Source organism: Scardinius erythrophthalmus (assembly GCF_964197995.2).
Source record: "Scardinius erythrophthalmus genome assembly, chromosome: 19".
NCBI lineage: Eukaryota > Metazoa > Chordata > Actinopteri > Cypriniformes > Leuciscidae > Scardinius > Scardinius erythrophthalmus.
In genome coordinates this window covers 6,172,813-6,191,103 of record NC_138239.1, presented here as the reverse complement: position 1 = coordinate 6,191,103, position 18,291 = coordinate 6,172,813, and the positions used below count along the sequence as shown (strand labels likewise).

The 18,291-nt window shown below is 36.1% G+C and overlaps 2 protein-coding genes across 3 annotated transcripts; both read right to left on the bottom strand.

The window, feature by feature from the left end:
- Positions 1-284: 284 nt before the first annotated feature.
- On the bottom strand, positions 285-12,060 carry reep1 (receptor accessory protein 1). Of its 2 annotated transcripts, XM_081347359.1 has the most exons (8): positions 11,973-12,060; positions 8,473-8,545; positions 8,289-8,365; positions 8,022-8,142; positions 7,379-7,492; positions 5,835-6,006; positions 3,846-4,099; positions 285-1,217 (listed from the first exon to the last, which is right to left on the bottom strand). In XM_081347359.1, the coding sequence occupies exons 1-8, from the start codon at positions 12,002-12,004 to the stop codon at positions 1,140-1,142; spliced, it is 921 nt and encodes a 306-aa protein (XP_081203485.1). In that variant the 5' UTR covers positions 12,005-12,060; the 3' UTR covers positions 285-1,139. The 2 variants fall into 2 exon arrangements, with proteins under 2 accessions (XP_081203485.1, XP_081203486.1); XM_081347360.1 differs by lacking the exon at positions 3,846-4,099 and having other exon boundaries at positions 11,973-12,059.
- A 1,383-nt stretch (positions 12,061-13,443) lies between these two features.
- On the bottom strand, positions 13,444-17,928 carry chmp3 (charged multivesicular body protein 3). The gene is made up of 6 exons (XM_081347364.1): positions 17,769-17,928; positions 17,430-17,490; positions 17,126-17,305; positions 16,020-16,141; positions 15,824-15,938; positions 13,444-14,978 (listed from the first exon to the last, which is right to left on the bottom strand). The coding sequence occupies exons 1-6, from the start codon at positions 17,811-17,813 to the stop codon at positions 14,830-14,832; spliced, it is 672 nt and encodes a 223-aa protein (XP_081203490.1). The 5' UTR covers positions 17,814-17,928; the 3' UTR covers positions 13,444-14,829.
- Between the last annotated feature and the right edge of the window lie 363 nt (positions 17,929-18,291).

Here is an 18,291-nt window from a genome sequence, read left to right as displayed (position 1 = left end):
AATCACCACTAACGCCTGCTCAACTCTGATAAGGTACTTTAATACTGAACACGCTCAGAAAGTGGAGGCCAAAAAATGAGAGACACATTCAAATTGTCATTGTTAATACATGCAACATCAAGCAACTGAAGAGGTTTAAGAAGCCAACTAAGAGAGAAAAAAAACAAAGATTCAGTTTAAAGGCTTAAAAAATGCAATGTTTGAAAGGTTTCTAAATGATAAAAAACACTGTACATGCTTAATAATTAAAGTAATGACCTAAAACAAGAATGTCCATAAACAACTATCAACTTAATTGTCTCTTTCGGTCTTGAAAAGCTTTTCTTTTGTGAGTGTATTTTTAACAAGATGGTTATTGAATATTGAATATATATATATATATATATATATAGTTACAGCACAAAAAGTTTATGGCTGAACTATTGAAAGTTTAGCAGAATTGTCAAATCGATTGCACTTTGTCCATCTATTTTAAATCATATATCATGTCAGGTATTGTAGTCAATACCTAAATTTGTTTCAACTACAAGCTTGTATTAAAAAAGTCCCTCTCAACAGAAGAACACGCACTTGTTTATAGGCTACATATATCATGAAACAAATGTTATGTTTGCCAAACACACCAACCATCTCAGTGCAGTGCATTTTTGCTAAGAACTCTTGTTCTAAGAAAGATTGGTTCGGAAACACTTTAGTTGTTGAGTTGGGGCAGAAATGAGTACAGCCCCCATAAAAATAAAGTATGCTCATAAACAATAAGTAATTATGGTTGGGTGACTCCAGACATAAGACCAGTGGGACATGCATGTATGTGTTTGTTTCTCCCAAAATCATACCAAGAAATCAAACAAATAATCTACACTCAAACATTTCATAAATATGTACAAAACAAGTTCAATAACCCTAAAAGAGTCTCAGAGCAGCAGTATGTACACAGATGTGTTGCCTAAATGGATGAGTGTCAAAGATCAGAAGCGAAAGGTTGCACATCGCTTTGGTTACCTCATTACAGAGCAAGGCTGCTTTTCAATATTTGAACATTTTGGCTGCATTCCCTTTTCCCCTCCTCTGCCTTCTCCTGTTGCGTCTCCTCGTGTTGCAGGTTAGACAGCTAAAGCGCTCTCGGAGCATTTGCACAGTCACATGGCTTCAGGGTCTGAAGAAAGGGCGTTCTTTGATCTGGATCGGGTGAAAGGTCTTAGGGATCTAGGAGGAGGCTGAGAGAGAGAAGAGATCTGTGAGAATATGTCAAGCGAACTGAGTCATTCAGAGAGCAATGCACACTTCATGTTTACTGTTCACAAAATAATCATGATCACAAGATCAGGTCAACATGAGTAAGGACATCTGGGACGTGTCAATCCAAGGAAAGACAAACACCTGTCCTACATCTTTTGGGAATGCATGACTGAACATGCTTTGTGTGCAAAGGTTTTTAGTCAGTTAGCTTAGTCAAACTGAGTTAAACTGGTCCACCAGCTTTGGTTCATAAAAGCACAAAAATGATTGGTACACACCATTTAGCAAGTGTACAGTGCTTGATGTGAAAAAAGTGCTGTGTGCACTGGCTGGGATATGCAAATCAGCATCATAAAAATGAACTTCCGATAGGGTAGATCGACTCTGCTTGCATTCACGTGATTTGTCGAGATGAGAGATGTATAACTCATGCAGTGCCCCTGGGTAGTGATGATGGGAGAAGCGACGCTTTTCGAAACTTGCTTCACAAAATGATTAACCGTTTCAAAGCGCTCGAAACGCCACATGCTGATGGCAAACATGCATAAAAACGCCTTTTACACACCAATTGCAAATGCTTTATTGAAGGTGTAATCAATTAAATGCAATTAACAAATTATCTAATATCATTAAATATGAAGTATCTTTATATTTTATTAAATTGTAGCACCTGTTTTGTTCAGTTTATGAAGGGCTTGGTAAATCAGACCGATAAGAGACTTTTAAAGTCCCCCTGTAGTCAATCATTTTAACCCCTAAAACTCATCTTTGATCACCAAAATGGAATATAAAAAAAAAAAAATATCAAAAAAAAAAAAAAAAAGTCATGCCTTAAAATAGCTTGATTGTAACTCAACACTCTTGCCTTATTTAGTATACACGGTTCTATGAATATGCAAATTAGCTCCGCCTCCACTCACTCACACCAGCTCAGAGATCCACTCGTTGACGATCACACGTTGACGTGATTGGTTACAAGGTCGTTTGTGACGTCAGAAAAGTACCGGCAACATGTGAGAAGTGGTGGTATGCAAGAAAAAGTGAAGGTACACTAAAGATTAAAAAATAGAAGTGTACGCGTGCACCAAAAACAAAACAAACAAAAAATGTATATTAAGCATCATCCATCTTTGGAAGCCTATTTCTGCCTCACACCGTGTCTACACCGAACGCAAAGAACGTAATGCGACAAAATCAACTAGAATCTAATATAATCAGTGATACTGTCCATACTGGACGCGGCGTGGCGTTACATGTCGAGACACCAACAGCAAGCTGATACTCCGATCTATTTCTGACAAACTCCACATGCTTGCACTACTTCCGACTGCAGGACAAATGGATTTGGATCTTTGGCTTGTTCAGTGTAGACAGCCTCTAGCTGCGATGCCATGCGACAATGGATGTAGACATGGTGTCAGAGTTAAAAAAAGGTAATTGTGAAGTTTAAAACAAAGTCAGGTTGTGAGTTATAAAGTCCAAAAAAGTGTGATTACGAGATTACAAAAAATAAAGATGTTAGACATTCACAATTACAAGGAAAAATTCTTCAATTAAAGTATTCTCATTCTCGAAATTACAAGAAAGAAGGTTGCAACTGTGAAACAAAGTCGCAATTACAAGAAATAGTCACAATTACAATAAATAAAGTCCCAGTTGTGGGATATAAAATTGTGGGAAACAAGTCAAAATTACAAGAATTAAAGTCTAAATTATGTTAAAAAAGTCACCATAGTAGGGAAGTTGCAGTAACAGGAAATAAATCCACAAATACAAGAAATTAAGTCGTAATTGCGACATATAAAAATCATACGGTCACAACTACAAGAAATATTAGGTTTTAAGTCCTTTAAGGGCTTCTACACACGTTATTATTGTAGTGTGTGTATGTTTACACACACTACAATATTGTTTAGATGCTACTCTTGTCCTTCCACACATGTAAAAGGCAGCATGATCTTAACTATACTGATCACAGTATGACATTATGGTGCTCTTACAGACATTATCACAGGACGTCCACTCTTAGAGTAGCAACAGTGAACGGATGAACATCAAGGATTTTAGAGATGCCTTTGAAACTCTTCCAATGTACGTCAACAGTTCTTAATCGTAGGTGTACTGAGATGTCATTTGTTCAAGGCGTGGATCGGTTGACTCTTGCTGGTGGTTACACAGAAGCGTTGGTTAGTGATTGAGCAGGTTAGACACAACACAGCTAGCAGCCATGTCTTTTCCTTATGACTCACTGCAAACGAATGCTAACCGTGACCTGAGGTAAGAGTGTTAAGGTGATGATACACAGAGCAATGTTTCTGGGCAATGTTGCCGTCAACGGGCAACCAGATGAGACACAGGGCCCACGACCGATCTAAATTATCCAGATAGAAATGTATTACCCATTTTCAATGGGAAAATGCCCAAGCAACAATCGCTTGGCAAGATTGCATTGCTCAAAAAGTTGCCCTGTGTATCATCACCTTTAGACTCACTCAGAGACTCGCTCAGTCAACTCTTGCTGGTGAACAGCAGGCTTGGTGAGTGATTGAGAAGGTTAGTCACAACAGAGCCCCAGCGCAGCCAGGCAAGTCCGAAAGCAGGGGTACCTCAGGGGCACGCCTCTTAAATCTGATCTGGACTGAAGCAGATGAGGCAAACTCCTCCTTCTCCTGGGGCTCCTCTGAGGATACAGGTGGGGGTGCGGATTTATCCTCGAAGGACTCAGGGGGGGAAAGCTGTGGAGTCGTGGGATCAGGTCGAGGTAAAGCGGGCTGCGATTGGGTCGGGGTGGGTGTGGGAGTCAGCGGGCCAGGAGGCTCCACGTTCAACATCTCATATTCGGTCAAGTCAAAATCATGGCCTGTACCATGACAATCAAAACAAAGACTGTGACACCACTGCATTTAAACTCTGAATATATATTAATGGGGTGTCAAAGTGTTTTTAAATCCATTATACATTTCATTATGGAAGCTGAATGACAATCTGTTGAGTCACATAGTTAGTTTTGGCACTGTGTGCAGTTGACAATATACTTCCTATTCCTCAGGAAAGCGATTTATATACATTGTGCTCTTCCTGAAATAAGAATCTCGCATCTATAACTGGAATGGGAAACTGGTTTATCACTAGCTAATCACTTTCTGTAGTTGGAGAACAGATGAATAAAATGAAAACTAGACACTCGTATTAAATAGCACGTTCACACAGAGCATGACAACTATAACAATAATTATATTAGTAACATACCATCGGACGATAACGTTCTGTTTGTTATAAGAGTGCACTGTAATGATGTCATGTCAAGCCTTTTATAGCCGGCTGGATTCCGATTGGCTGTCAGTGTTTATATCGTTCATCAGCAGGAAAAAATCGTTCTAAAAAGTAATTCCCATTATGTTTTTTTTATCTCTGTCATTATCGTTAGGGGTCATTAACAAAGGATGTGTTTTTGTGTTTAAAAACGTGAGACTGGAATGGAAGAAACGTAAAGTCTAGAGACGCGCTTTTTAAAAAGTTTAACTTTTTGCGTGAGACACTGAAAAAGATGCAAGTGCAATGGTAATAAATGCTTGTCTAGTGTATGTTTACATAGAAAAACAATGGAAAAACAGTGTAACGAAAAAACACATTCTGTGTAAACGGCCCCTTATAGTTGTGACTACGGTATTCTCATAGAAATAAAGTGATTGTTAAAACAGTAAAGTTATCGTCCTTGTTGTGAACAGGCCGTAAGTCTTGTCATTTGGTTATGGGCTGATGAATGTTTGGCAGAGAGATACAGTATGGTGGAATTGATAAATATATGTAACAATGTATATTTTCATAGAAAAAAATTCCTAAACTCGTATGACTCTTTCTTTTGTGGAACAGAAAAGGAGATCTTTAGCAGAATGTCCTGGCAGCTCTTTTGTATTCAGCTCAAGTGAATGAAAAAAGCACAATCAAGTCTTCTTGAAGAAATGGTTTTGAATGAGAAACAGGCAGAAATTAACATTTTTCTTTGCTGAGATCTTCAACTAAGCTCTCAGATCACATGTGAAAACATGCGGTTTAACATCAATGACGCCACAATTTGCCTTCATTTGAGAGCTACAGTGGAAGTGAAGATTTCAGTCTGTTCCTCACACAAAGCCATCGAATGACTACACAACACGTGGAATGTGGCCACGTGTATAGGTGTATAGGTGCATTTCTGGTCCTTTTTTATACATTTGGAGCAAAGACGGACCTTAATCATGCACTTTAATTGTATGAAAAAGATCAGGAATATTCTGTCAAGTATCTCTTTTTGGGTCTGAAACAACATAATGATTTTTGGGTGAACTATCCCTTTAAGAGCTTTCACTGAATCACAGTAATGTGTCATAGAAGTAAATGAAGATTAGAGAACAATAAACAATTTTCGATTTCAAACATTTACCCAGGACACTGGCAGGGATACATCACTCGGGTTAAGGATTAATTACATGTAAGGGATGATTGAGAGAAGCAGCTAAACCAAACAGGATTAGCAGAAATCTGATTGGCTGTAGGATCTTCTTCAAAGGGTTAAGAGGAATACAGCACTGATCACTTGGCTCGGCATTGCTTACCCTTGGTGTAACCGGCCTCTGATTTGCTGCGCATCATGGTGCGTGTCCTGTGCTGCGTGTCTGCAGGTTGAGTGGTTACAGAACTCGCATTCTTAGCCTGGCCTTCTGCCTGGAAAGATGACAGGTCCTGCATGCTGAAACTGCGGAGTCGCTCGGAGAGAACGCCCTGACCCTGGATCGAGAACACGGAGAGTCAGATGGAACTCCTTAAGAACGTCTAAATACTGTCATGTTGTGAACCAGACTATCATCAACAATCTGTTTTGTTTGTAGAAAAGGAGCATGATGATGTTGAAGTATTTAAGTTTTGTTGATCTAGCCTGTTTAAATTACGATAAGGTATAAATATAGTAAATATTCACTTCAAAAGAAACTTATATCATGTAGAATTAAACTAACACCCAGTTGATGTACATGTTAAAATGTATTGTCTGATGAAGAGCCACTAGGCTCGAAACGTCACCTGTGGTGAGAACATGAAATTAATATTTTTCTATTTCGGAGCTGTTGGGTGCCAACTTTTCCTTCCTTTTAAAAAAAATGTTTGTGGTTGAACACCCTCATTGAGCTTTTTTCCCCGTTAGATGTGCACACTTTGTGTTGAATCTTTATAGGTTAAAATGTCCCCAAAAGTAATGATACTTTTAAGCAATAAATACCATGTTCTCTGGCCTTAGAACTTTTGGGTAAACTATTATGTAACATAACGTGACCTGTCCCACCTAAATGGTCTTGACCCTCTCGATTGTATCGAACTATATTAAACCCTAAACCAGTGTAATCATTTTGACATCTTTTAAACTGATATTCAGTTCTTTATAGATGTGAAACTCACATGAAGAAATAAAAAATGGAACATTTAATAAAATTGTGACATCTAATAATAACATCATTTGGACAAGTTTTTACAAGAATTGTAGTGTTGACTGCATTTGTCATGATCAACTTATTCAACCCTGCTACCAGCGTTATTATAAAAATAAATGATCAAATAAACATTTTTATTCGAAAATATATATTTTGTATCAATATCTACAGTATTGTCTGAAAGCTATTTTTGTCTCAAAGAAGCTAGCCGATAAGTCATAGCTTTATTTAGGCTAAATTTGCAACCATGTTACCAATTTTAACTTTGTTTCACTTTGTTACAAATTTTGGTAACACTTTATTTTACCGTGTCATTACATGCAGTTACTATAGTTATAACTATAAATTATGTATAATTACTAAACCAAACCAAACTAAACCCTAATCCTAACTACATGTAGTTACTTAATATTACTCAGTACTTAAATGTATAATTACAGTGTAACAAAGACACCTTCAAATAAAGTGTAACCTAAATTTGATTTGTTTGTTTATTTTTTATGTACGCATTCATGTTTATTTACTGTTTATTACCAGACAATAATGAAACCTATATTCAGAATTTGATCATTTTAGGTAACAGACTCGTGACAACAAACTTCAAGAGCTTGAAGCCTTTGTACTCTTTTTATGGAAGTGCCATTTCCTTTAACAACAAGATAAGAGTGTTAGATTACCTTGCTGGCAGCCATTACTGCAGCTGTCGCTGCCACATTCAGGCCTCTCCTTCCAAAATGCACCAGGGTGTCATAGCTTTTATCTTTTGCTTGGCAAAGGTATTCATCGATGTCCTGAGAAAGAGACATAAAGCATATTTCACATATGCTCTATGAACAATGGAACTGACAGTGTGCAACTGATCCATTTCATTCAGATCAGCATCATGTTTAACTTTCTATGAGCAAAACAACAGTTTTCACTTTCTCTTTGTTATTAGTGTTTGTCAAATTTATTTGGACTTAGTTTGTCCTTCTGACGAATTTCCTGTGGAAAGACTGTGGAAAATCACAGTACCATTTCCGTACCACTGCTCATCCTCAGTCAACCAGGTTACAGGAAAAAGAGTCAAATGTGCACTTCCTCCTCGACTCTAACAATTCACTTTCTTAGCATTAAAGCAGAAAGATTCTCCACAGCTGTTAAGGATGATGCTTGCTAGTTTGTTTAACATTTAGAATAGAAATGCTTTAAAAAGTGATTTTTATATTAAAAAATTAAATGTATTAGTGAAAGCTCTATAGTATCTATTGATATTTTTCAGCCTAGACAGGGTAAAAATAAATAGAAGAAAAAAAAAAAAAAAGGATCCAAATACATTACCTTCTCCTTAGAGGACAGTGTAGGGTGGACAAATTTTCTATACAGCACACTGGATCCCTTTGTGTACGGGGAAAGTAACCACACGACAAAGGCAATTTTGAGCTCATAGTAGAATGGGAGCCTTCAAAACACAATAAAAGACAATAAAATACAATCATACACTCATGTGTCATGGTGGTTAACGCCCACATCAAACCGCCATTTGCATCAGCAGAAATAAAAATATGATGAATATGAAATGATCAAAGCAATGATGCTTGTCCTTACCAGCACAGAAAGATGTCAGTAATCACTTCAACTGTAGTAAAAAGTGCAAATATTATCCAGTACATCATCCATTTCACCTGTTTGAAATAAAGCAGTTTAGGAATCAGCAGGCAAAAAAATACAATTAAAATAAAACAAAGGTTAATAAGCTCAACTGATGGAAACATATCTGAGCCGTACTTACATATTCTCTCACATCTTTTGATTTAACAGCTTTATATGAGGAGTATGCCGGGTAAAGGGTACCAAATATGAGCCTGTGAAAAATGCAACAAACATGCTTAAGATAAACAGAGACAAGTGGAAAACAGACATGGGTATTTTTCACTGATCAGGCAAGACATCATATTTGTACGGGACAAGTTGTCATTTGTCACATTAGGTCTTATGTCTGTTTGAGTTGGACTTTTAGGGTAAGTTTACTCAACAACTGTGCTAAAAACGGAAACGTTTTTCCCTTACAGATGACAACATTGTCAAAACAATCCCCGTTCACACGGATCCGCGTAAATGATTAAAAACGCTGTATTATACTGTCAGGCCAGTAGATGGCGATGTCACTTTGTAAAGAAAAACTACACGCCTATAGACTGAGCATGTAAAACGCATGCGCATGAAGTCACCGGTTTCACAAATTTACATTTTTGTAGTTTACATGGAGACAATGACGGTGTCGTTTTCAAAAACTCGCACTTTGAAACCGTTTTCAAAAGTCTGGGGTTTTAGGCCCCCAAAATGCTGTTGTCTGATAAATGAACAGCCAAAATGCATAATTTTTTCATTTTTAGTTGAAAACTGTGTTGAAACCCCTAAGATGGGTTTTCTTTGTATCACTGTTTTCTGTTTCCTTTGTTTGAATTAGTTATGATGGTTCTTCATTGTTTGATTAATCCTCCTCACCTGTTTCTTGTTTCCTCTCCTTGTTAACCTTGATATCCACCTTATTCCTACGCCCAATGACGCTTTGCGCGAATTATGGGTGTAACTTCCGTTAAGCTGTAAACAATCAGTGAAAGGCTCGCTCTATGAACACAATACGTTAAAAAAGTGTCACAATGAGATGACATTAATCTACTCACCCTTCATCCATCGAACATTAAAAGGAAATTTAAAAGTGTAAAAGCATCAACAAGGTACTTCAACAGATCAAATAACCCCAAAAGTGCGAGTATTTGGTTAAATATCACTGTATATCTGTATTATGTAACTTATGATGCCTTAAAAGAGCTCTTGCCATAGATTCTTGTTATAACATGTCACGTTAAAATACCAAGTATGGAAATTTTTTATTTGACAGCTCATCCAGTCAAACTGAGGGATCAGCTTTATTTGTAGGGCAACCTTATGAATTTAAGTGATTCGTTTCAGCCTTTTTGAATGGAAGTTCCCCAAACCGGAAGTGCCACCCATTATTTTCAAAACGCAGTGAGGTCGTCAGGAATAAGGTGGATAGGGCTTGTTTTCAGTCATTCTTTGTTCCGTTCTCATCAATGTTTGATGGTCGTTCCACTCACATTTTGAGATTTCTGATAACCTGAGTATTTTGTTATTTTGAGTTTGTTATTGAATAAAGCCTGGTGCGCAAAGATCCTGCTATTTTTCGATATAAATTTTAAATGTATACAGTAGCCTATGTATAATAGTATCTTAGAATTGTTTCAAAATTCTAAATTTTGCTGAAAGACATTAAATATCTTATTTACAATTTAATTTTTTTTTTCACATTTCATTGTTTTATATATATATATATATATATATATATATATATATATATATATATATATATATATATATATATATATATATTTTTTTTTTTTATGGTAGATTAAAATGTCAAAAAGGTATTTTTTTGCAGTGTCAATAGGCATTACCCCATAGTGTATTGGCTATTTGCTTTAAATGAAGTGTTTCCTCCCTGGGAAATAATAGTGAATTATTGATATTTCAAAAAGGTGTTTTTGTTAATTATCTGTAATTGTCCATTTAAGCACTGAGTAATATTAAGTAACTACATGTACTTACTATAGGGTTAGGATTAGGGTTTGGTTTGGTTTAGGGTTAGTTGCATGTAATTATGCATAATTGTTAGTTATTACTATAGTATTTGCATGTAACATATGTAGCAATGACACTGTAAAATAAAGTGTTACCCAACTATCCCCAGTCTCCCCTAGCAGAAAATTCGTCAAAATGACATCATTGCTTGTATTACCTCATTTGCTCATGTAGCCTACTAAGATCTCTTCAGAAATAACATGGTTTTAAAGTCATGTAGGGTTTATTTGTAAGAGAATTTAAAGATAATTACATGATTTATAATATAAAAAATTACATAACAATAGCCAGTTATAATTTCCATCTAGGTCCACTTCCCTGAAAGGAAACCGCTCCACTCCCTTTCCATTATTGATATTTGAGATAACCTCCCTTTGGTAGGCCTGGAGTCTCCTTTAATCAGCCAAGAATACATTTCTTTCAATTCTTGTCTATCACAGCGCCATTGTAAGCACGTAAACAGGCGACAGATCTGTACGACCCCGTTTATATTCCAGGTTTACATTCTGCAAGCTTGATAAAAATAGACTTGACAAGTAAATGCTCGTCAAGGGCGCAAAGAAAACATCAGAAGCCAATGGGACGGAACGAATAGAGTTTGCACTGCTGTATAGGTTAAATGGGGTTTTTGGAAAGTGCTAGATAGCCAAAAGAAGTGCCCTGCACCTGTGTTTAAGCATTTGAGTTTAGCAATATCCCAGTGTCCTCTCGTTCTCCCAACCAACCAGGCTAGCAACAGCTGCGCCTCTGACCCGATCAAATGACCGACCCACAACCCGAATCCGGAGTCACTCCTGTCCTGACCCACAAAACAAAACATTACCGACTAAATAGTGTAGACTATCTAGGGCACAAACACAGGTTTGTTGCATTTATCGTCTATTTTTAGACTCTTCACACAGCTAGTTTACTACACAAGTGTTGGCATATGTGCAGAGTCATCGGATATTGTGATCTAAAATTAATTGAACAGCTATTTAGAGATAGCACACACAGCAAGAGGGTTGACTGAAGCGCGATAACAAAGATATTTACGTGGAATAAATTGAAACGCGCACTTCAAATGTTAAGTCAATAATAGCGATGATTAAAAATAAATTAAATGGTGAAAAACCCCACATTAGTGGCCATCAGCTGGTTGACCATCCCATTGTCTTTCCATTATACTGACACATCAAAGACCAGCTCGATTCCAAACAACAGATTCAACATTCATTTTTGCATTTTCACTGAATTATGCAATTGAATCAAGTGTTGAACACAATGTATTGCTTCAATAGCTGAGCTAAAACTGTTTTTATATCCTGCATAATTCACCGTGTCACTGGTGTCAGATTCTCATTTAGGAGAATCATCCATTTCCCTTAGCTTGCAAGTGTATAGTTAGCCTTTCGTAATAGCCTATCAACATGTAAACAAAATAATCAAAATACTAATAATCAGGACGAATCTGGCCTGATACATAACCATATTTGATTCAGTTCTGCCTAGAATTAAGAGGTGCTCTAGAAACCCTTGCATTATCGCATCAAAAAAAAATCTGAAAAACAATATAGCTATTTATAAAAGGATTAAGCATTCTCACGCATCCCAGTGAAAATGCCGTAAAAGAGCAGAATGAAGACTTACACCACAAGCCTAGAAATAATCCAGGAGACCATTGCGCTGCGAGCGGCGTGTTGTCAGCAGGGAGGAGTTTCCTTCAGACTGATGTCGGCATTGAGCGCTTGACAGACAGACGCGACAGCGCATGCGCACTGATCTCAACATGTGGCTTCTAGATAATGGGCAAAAATAACAACAACTTATATGACCCAAAATAGATATATATTAAGTAACATTAGTGAAAAAGGTCATTATAATTACGCTTTTATATGTATATTATTTACAGAAAAATGTACGATTAATTATTTATTTTTTTAATCGATTGACAGCATATCCTATATTATACTTATGTATAATGTATATAGGATATGCTGTCAATCGATTAAAAAATTAACTAATTAATCGTACATTGTTCTGTAAATAATCATAAATCGCACCTAACATTAAAGTTTTAATATAATTATAATAATTTAACATTTAATCTCCAAATTAATAAAACAACAAAGACAGTAGCCTATATTTTAAGCCTATATAAATATGTTTAATGGCATCTTTTTATGAAAGAAGGCATCACCAAAACCAATACTGCTGCTGATGTCTTTATGAAATTGATGTTTCTCTCCATTTTAGCAATTAATAATTATAGCCATTCAGCTGTATAATTGAGTAGGCTATACAGTATAATTGAATATACAGTATAATTGAAAGCTATACATTTTAACATTTATTAGGTTTAAAAAAAAATAAATAATAATAATTTAAGTGAACTTATAACAATCTTCACATAAACCCATTATAATAAATTTAGCTGTACCTGGCTTCAATATATCAGGGCTCATTTTTTTTCTATTGGCCCAGTCAGACCAGTTCAGATTTTTACTTGCCCTGTCAAAATGCACAAAAAGTTATTGTTTTCGTTGTTTTGACCCATGTAATCTTGTATACAGTGTTTTAAGATTTTCAGGTAGGTCTAACAGGTAGGATATATACTGATATATTAAATCCTTATTAAAGAAACAAAAGTTATTCAGTCTTTTTCTTTAACACTTTGATTATTATTAATGACAGACAGCAGCAGGTTTATTAGGCTGCTGTCATAAGACCTGTCACACATGACGCGGATCTGATTAAACTGGCATTTTGGCATAATTTTGTGTTTCCATTCAAGCACTGAGTCGTGTGTGTGTGTCACACAGACAGGAGATCCACAGTATTGCACTGCCTTCTCTTTTGTGTCTTTTCGCACTTGAATGGTTTAGAGCATGATCATATAATGTCATTTTGACACACTATATATATATATATATATATATATATATATATATATAAATTAAGTAATACTACTTAGTTGATTACTAAGTATTTGGGTGGGTTTAAAATGCTATTTAAATACTCTAAACTCCCTCGTTGAAGCTTAGATGTCCATCTTTGTGCAATAAACAGACCTTCTATAGAGGAGTAACCCAGATTCAGAGTGAAAAGACTCAAAAGATCTGGTTTCCTTCACAAAGCTTTGGATGAGTAGACAGGGAGGGAGTCAAAGGGAGAGATTGAGGTAAGTAAACCAACCCTCTGAGAATCCCGAATAAAACAGCAGGTAATAACAGTCAACAAGGGCTATTGTATTACTGTAGAAGCACTATAACTTATAAAAGACCTTAACAGATTACACTGTTTTATCAATGATGTGAAATGTACTCTTTTTTGTCTATAAAATTTTATTAGTGTTACCAACATATTTTCCCCATTTACAAAACAAATTTTTAGTGCGGATGTGAATGTTTTTCCACAACAGCAAAGGTATGAAATGAAGCAAAAATAATCAATTTGGTTCATTAGCCAACATATTGAGACTGGATCTGTATAAAATCCACACTTGTAACTCCAGAGTGCTCAGCTTGTCAAATAAGCAGATCACGCCATACTAAAAAAACTAATTATAATGCCAGAAAGCACAAAGAGTAACTGTTTCATATGCAGACATGTAAGAATAATAGCAAACATACTATTCAGCAGACCATTCAACTTAAAACATTGGATGAAAGCATAAGATAAATTGTCAGCCGTTTACATGTTAATCAGGCATTTCAGTCAACTAAAAGCAAAGGCATCATAAAAATACTCATAAGACAAAACGTACAAAGACAGAAATGGATTTAAACCATAACAAATGTCCCAAAAACAGCAGAAATCGACAAAAACAAAGACAGAAATAGGATCAGCTCATTCAAGTTCCAAAACAGTCAGTTATCGAGCACAGCCATTCCTTTATTCTCAAAGCCCGTCTTATTACTTTACTAACAAAATAACAATGCAAACGGATTTATTTTTATATTCAGCATTTGTACAAGATTTACAAGTAATGGCTTCCATGAATTTGTCCTACTCAGTAAAACAAAACTGCCAGATATATGAAAGAACTATGCACTTAGCCCAAGTAAGGCTTGAGATAAAACTGCAAATTCAACAACGGAGACAAAACAACTAAGACCGACACCGATATGACGACACTGCACAACAGATCCTTGGACAAGCTGCTTAGCTATAGGCATAGATTCACATGAGTGAAACATCCATCAATAAAATGGACTTGAAGTAAAAATCTAATGATTTGAAATAGCCATCAACCTGCTACCATATGAGTAGAAGAACTGAATATCTGACTTCACTGTTCATTATTATTAGATAGAAATTGATAGAAATATAGACATTTTATTTCTATTCTATATCCACTACGATATACCCTTTTTTATTTTATGTGAAGTCCGAATTTAGTCCTATATTTACCATGCCAAAGTGCCTTTATGTGTAGAAAAGCTACAGAGGAAGTTAGATATGTTGTCTATGCCTATAGAGCTTGACGGTGAGGAACGCAGGTCTTTTAGCTCCTCAGTGCTGCTAGCCTGGACTGCATCGCCTCGATATCTTCTTCTTCCTCCTCCTCTTCCTCTTCTGAGGCTGCCGTGGCCCCAGTCTGCACTGGCTCAGGCAGGGCGTCTGTGACTTTGCTGGGAGCTTTTCCAAGTGCACCTGTTATTAAAAAAAAAAGCAATACCTTCAGCTTTGGTTCTCCTCCATTAATAATATGTGAGTGCATAATGACTAGGGCTGGGAATTGACACAAATGTCATTATTCGATTCAGATTCACACGCTTGCGATTCAATATCATATATATATATATCATGTAAATTTTTCTCAAGGAAAAAAATAAATCTCTCAACTAATGCTGTAAACCAGGGGTTTTCAAACTGTGGGTCGCAGAGTGGGAAAAGGTGGGATGTTTCAGTGAATGACACACACACACACACACACACACACACACACACACAAAAAAAACAGTGTAGTCTAGCTTACGCTACTCCTACATCCTGTCATGCTTCAGGTCAGAGGTCACTCTTTCGCCGGAACTCAACTTGCGTACGGCCATTACCGTAAGTCAGTGATTATGGTTTATAAAGTTATAAATATGGATATTTTCAGAAGGCCTTTATTACCCCCTCTGGAGCCGTATGGATTACTTGGATGCATATTATGGATGGATGCACTTTTGTGGGCTTCAAAATCTAAGGTACCATTCACTCCCATTATAAAGCTTGGAAGAGCCAGGATCTAACTCTGATTGTGATTGGCTGAGAGAAGAAAGTCATATACACCTAGGATGGCTAAATTATGGGATAATTTTCTTTTTTAGGTGAACTAACTATTTAAGAATCGATACTGGTTCATCAAAATGAGAGCTGATTAAAATCGATAAATGAATATTTTCAACCCAGCCCTAATCATGACAAAATGTTTTGTGCTGAAGCATTTTTCATAATAAGAAAAGGCTGGCGAGATAAAATGGCCATTGGGTGATGGTCATGTGGTTCCTTACCAGCTGTAACCTCAAAGAGGATCCTGTCAACCTCAGCCTCTGCTTCTTCCTCCATCTCCTCCTCATCCTCCATCCCTCCCAGTGTATCCTCCATCATCTCCTCTATGATGCCAGCCTGTGTCGAACGAGTGATCCACGTTAGACGTGTTACATGTGCTCACAAGACGTTTCTTTGAGGAAGTGTTTGTGTAAGTACCTTCATCATCTCTTTTGAGAGTTCTCTCATGGTGGCTTGAATCTCTGGGATTTTAACCAGGCTTTGCATGGCCTTCATGACCTCTGTGCTCTTCTGCAAGGCACCCGCCACTCTTAATAAAGCTGTAATGCGAAACCAAACGTATGAGCAACACTTTACAATAAGGTTCTTTATGGTAATATTAGTTCATGAAACAACAATACTTCAAAAATACTAGTTCAGCATTCATTGATCTAGGTTACTGTTCAATTCTAACATTTCTAACATGTCAAGTTGTATAAATTAACAATAATGCATTACGAATGTACATGAATTACCAATGGAAAAATAGTATATTTATAAAATAACATGAAGTCTTTTCATTTTTGCTTTGCTTTAGCGTTCACTTTTCTACTGTCTAGTTTGGAAATATTCTCAGGTGGCCTCTTTTTCTTTTATATAAAAGTATAAAAACATATTTTGATTTATAATTCATTCATGTGTAACACAATAAATGTCTTTACTGTTACTTTTCATCAATTCAGTGCATCCTTGTATTAGAGTTGCACGATTCTGGATCAAATGAGGATCACAATTTTTTGGTTAAAAGATTCTCCCATGATTCTGGGACAACTAAACCCAATCACATTTAATTTTCTAGAGGTTTTAACCAAAAAGTTAATTGCTGCAGTCTTTTTAAAAATATTTAATTAATTTGAATACGTTTGAATGTATGATTCAACGACTTGTGTCATTACTGGATGAATAAGCGTTTTTGAACGAATTATTCAATGACAAATATATATTTTAACAGTCACTTGTCGCCATCTACTGGTGACATTGATAATTGTTATTTGAAGGGCCAAGTTACCACAAAAAAAATTTTTATTTTGGGGTGAACTAACCCTAAAATATCCTTTTATATTCCGGTTTTCAACAAACTTTACTTTTAGAACCATGTTTTTAGGCCCTATATGGCTTTTTTCCCAGAGATATAAGGACTTTGATGTGGCTCCATGAGTAAATTGGTAAACTGTACACATTTTCAGTGGTCAAAAAACAAATGTGGGTCACTCTGCACATTACAGCGCATATTGATGGGTCTGCAAAATAAAAACTACACTCACACAACTGATTCTTCATACTGAGCAGCACAGAGTTCATCTGGGCTTTAGAGGCGTACAGTTTGTTGACGGCTTTCTTTGAGTGAATCATCTCTTTGGCGAGGATGATGCAGACATCTTTCTGGCCCTTCTTTGCAGCATCTTTGATGGATCTCTTTACCTTCTCCTCCTCTCTTTGAATATCTTCGGGAAAAATATATACAATTGCAACTTCTGTTAAGTACAGTTACTAAATTGAACAATTTAATTACATACTAATAAAACAATAATAAAAATAAAAATAATAAACGGTGTATTTTGACCTCACCTCGGATCTGTCTGTCAATAACCCTCATTTCTTTCCTGATTTTGAGAGACCATTCATTGATCTGTGGAAAAGAGATGAAGACAGTTTGAGATCAACTACCTGTTGTGATTGGATTTAACCAACAAGCGTGTAAAGCCGAGTTACTGAATTTGGTTTTCATAACATTAAACCAAACAATTAAACGTAACTTTGAAGAAAACGAATAAAGACATGACGTAACCCAGCATGTAACTAACAAATGTGACAAGCGAGCTATTTATAGGCCTGCGATTATTTACAATGGAACATTTATTAAAAACCGTTCATTCCCGTCGCCAACACGATCGATGTTTCACTTACAAGGTCCTTCGGTGGTTTCTCTTGTGTTTTTCCAAAAAGCCCCATTTTAAACTTGTAAATTAAATAGTTGAACAGAGACGGGCACAATCAAAATAGTACATTACAAGCCCACTTCCTGATTCCAGCCTCTCGACATATGACAACATAGGTCATTTCCGGTTATGGTGAGGACAGTTTACATTTCATAATAAAAGTACGACTCGAGCTGTCATTTTTTTTTCCTGGTGGTATCACACCGCATGAATCAATTTTATTTTCTGATTCATACATTTCTGATTCAAAATTATGATGATGATATTAAACATTTATTAATTAATATCAATGGTTTCGTCATGTTTGTTTATGATCTAAATAGACAATGTTGTCAAGCGTCACAAAATTAGACAATTTAAATAAATAATAAATAAACACTTTTTTAAACAGTTAAGGGCCTGAAAAACATACAGGATTATTTATTTATTTATTTATTAGGACAGTGATTTAAACCTCGAATGCAAATATGAAGCGAAACACTTTCAGGCAT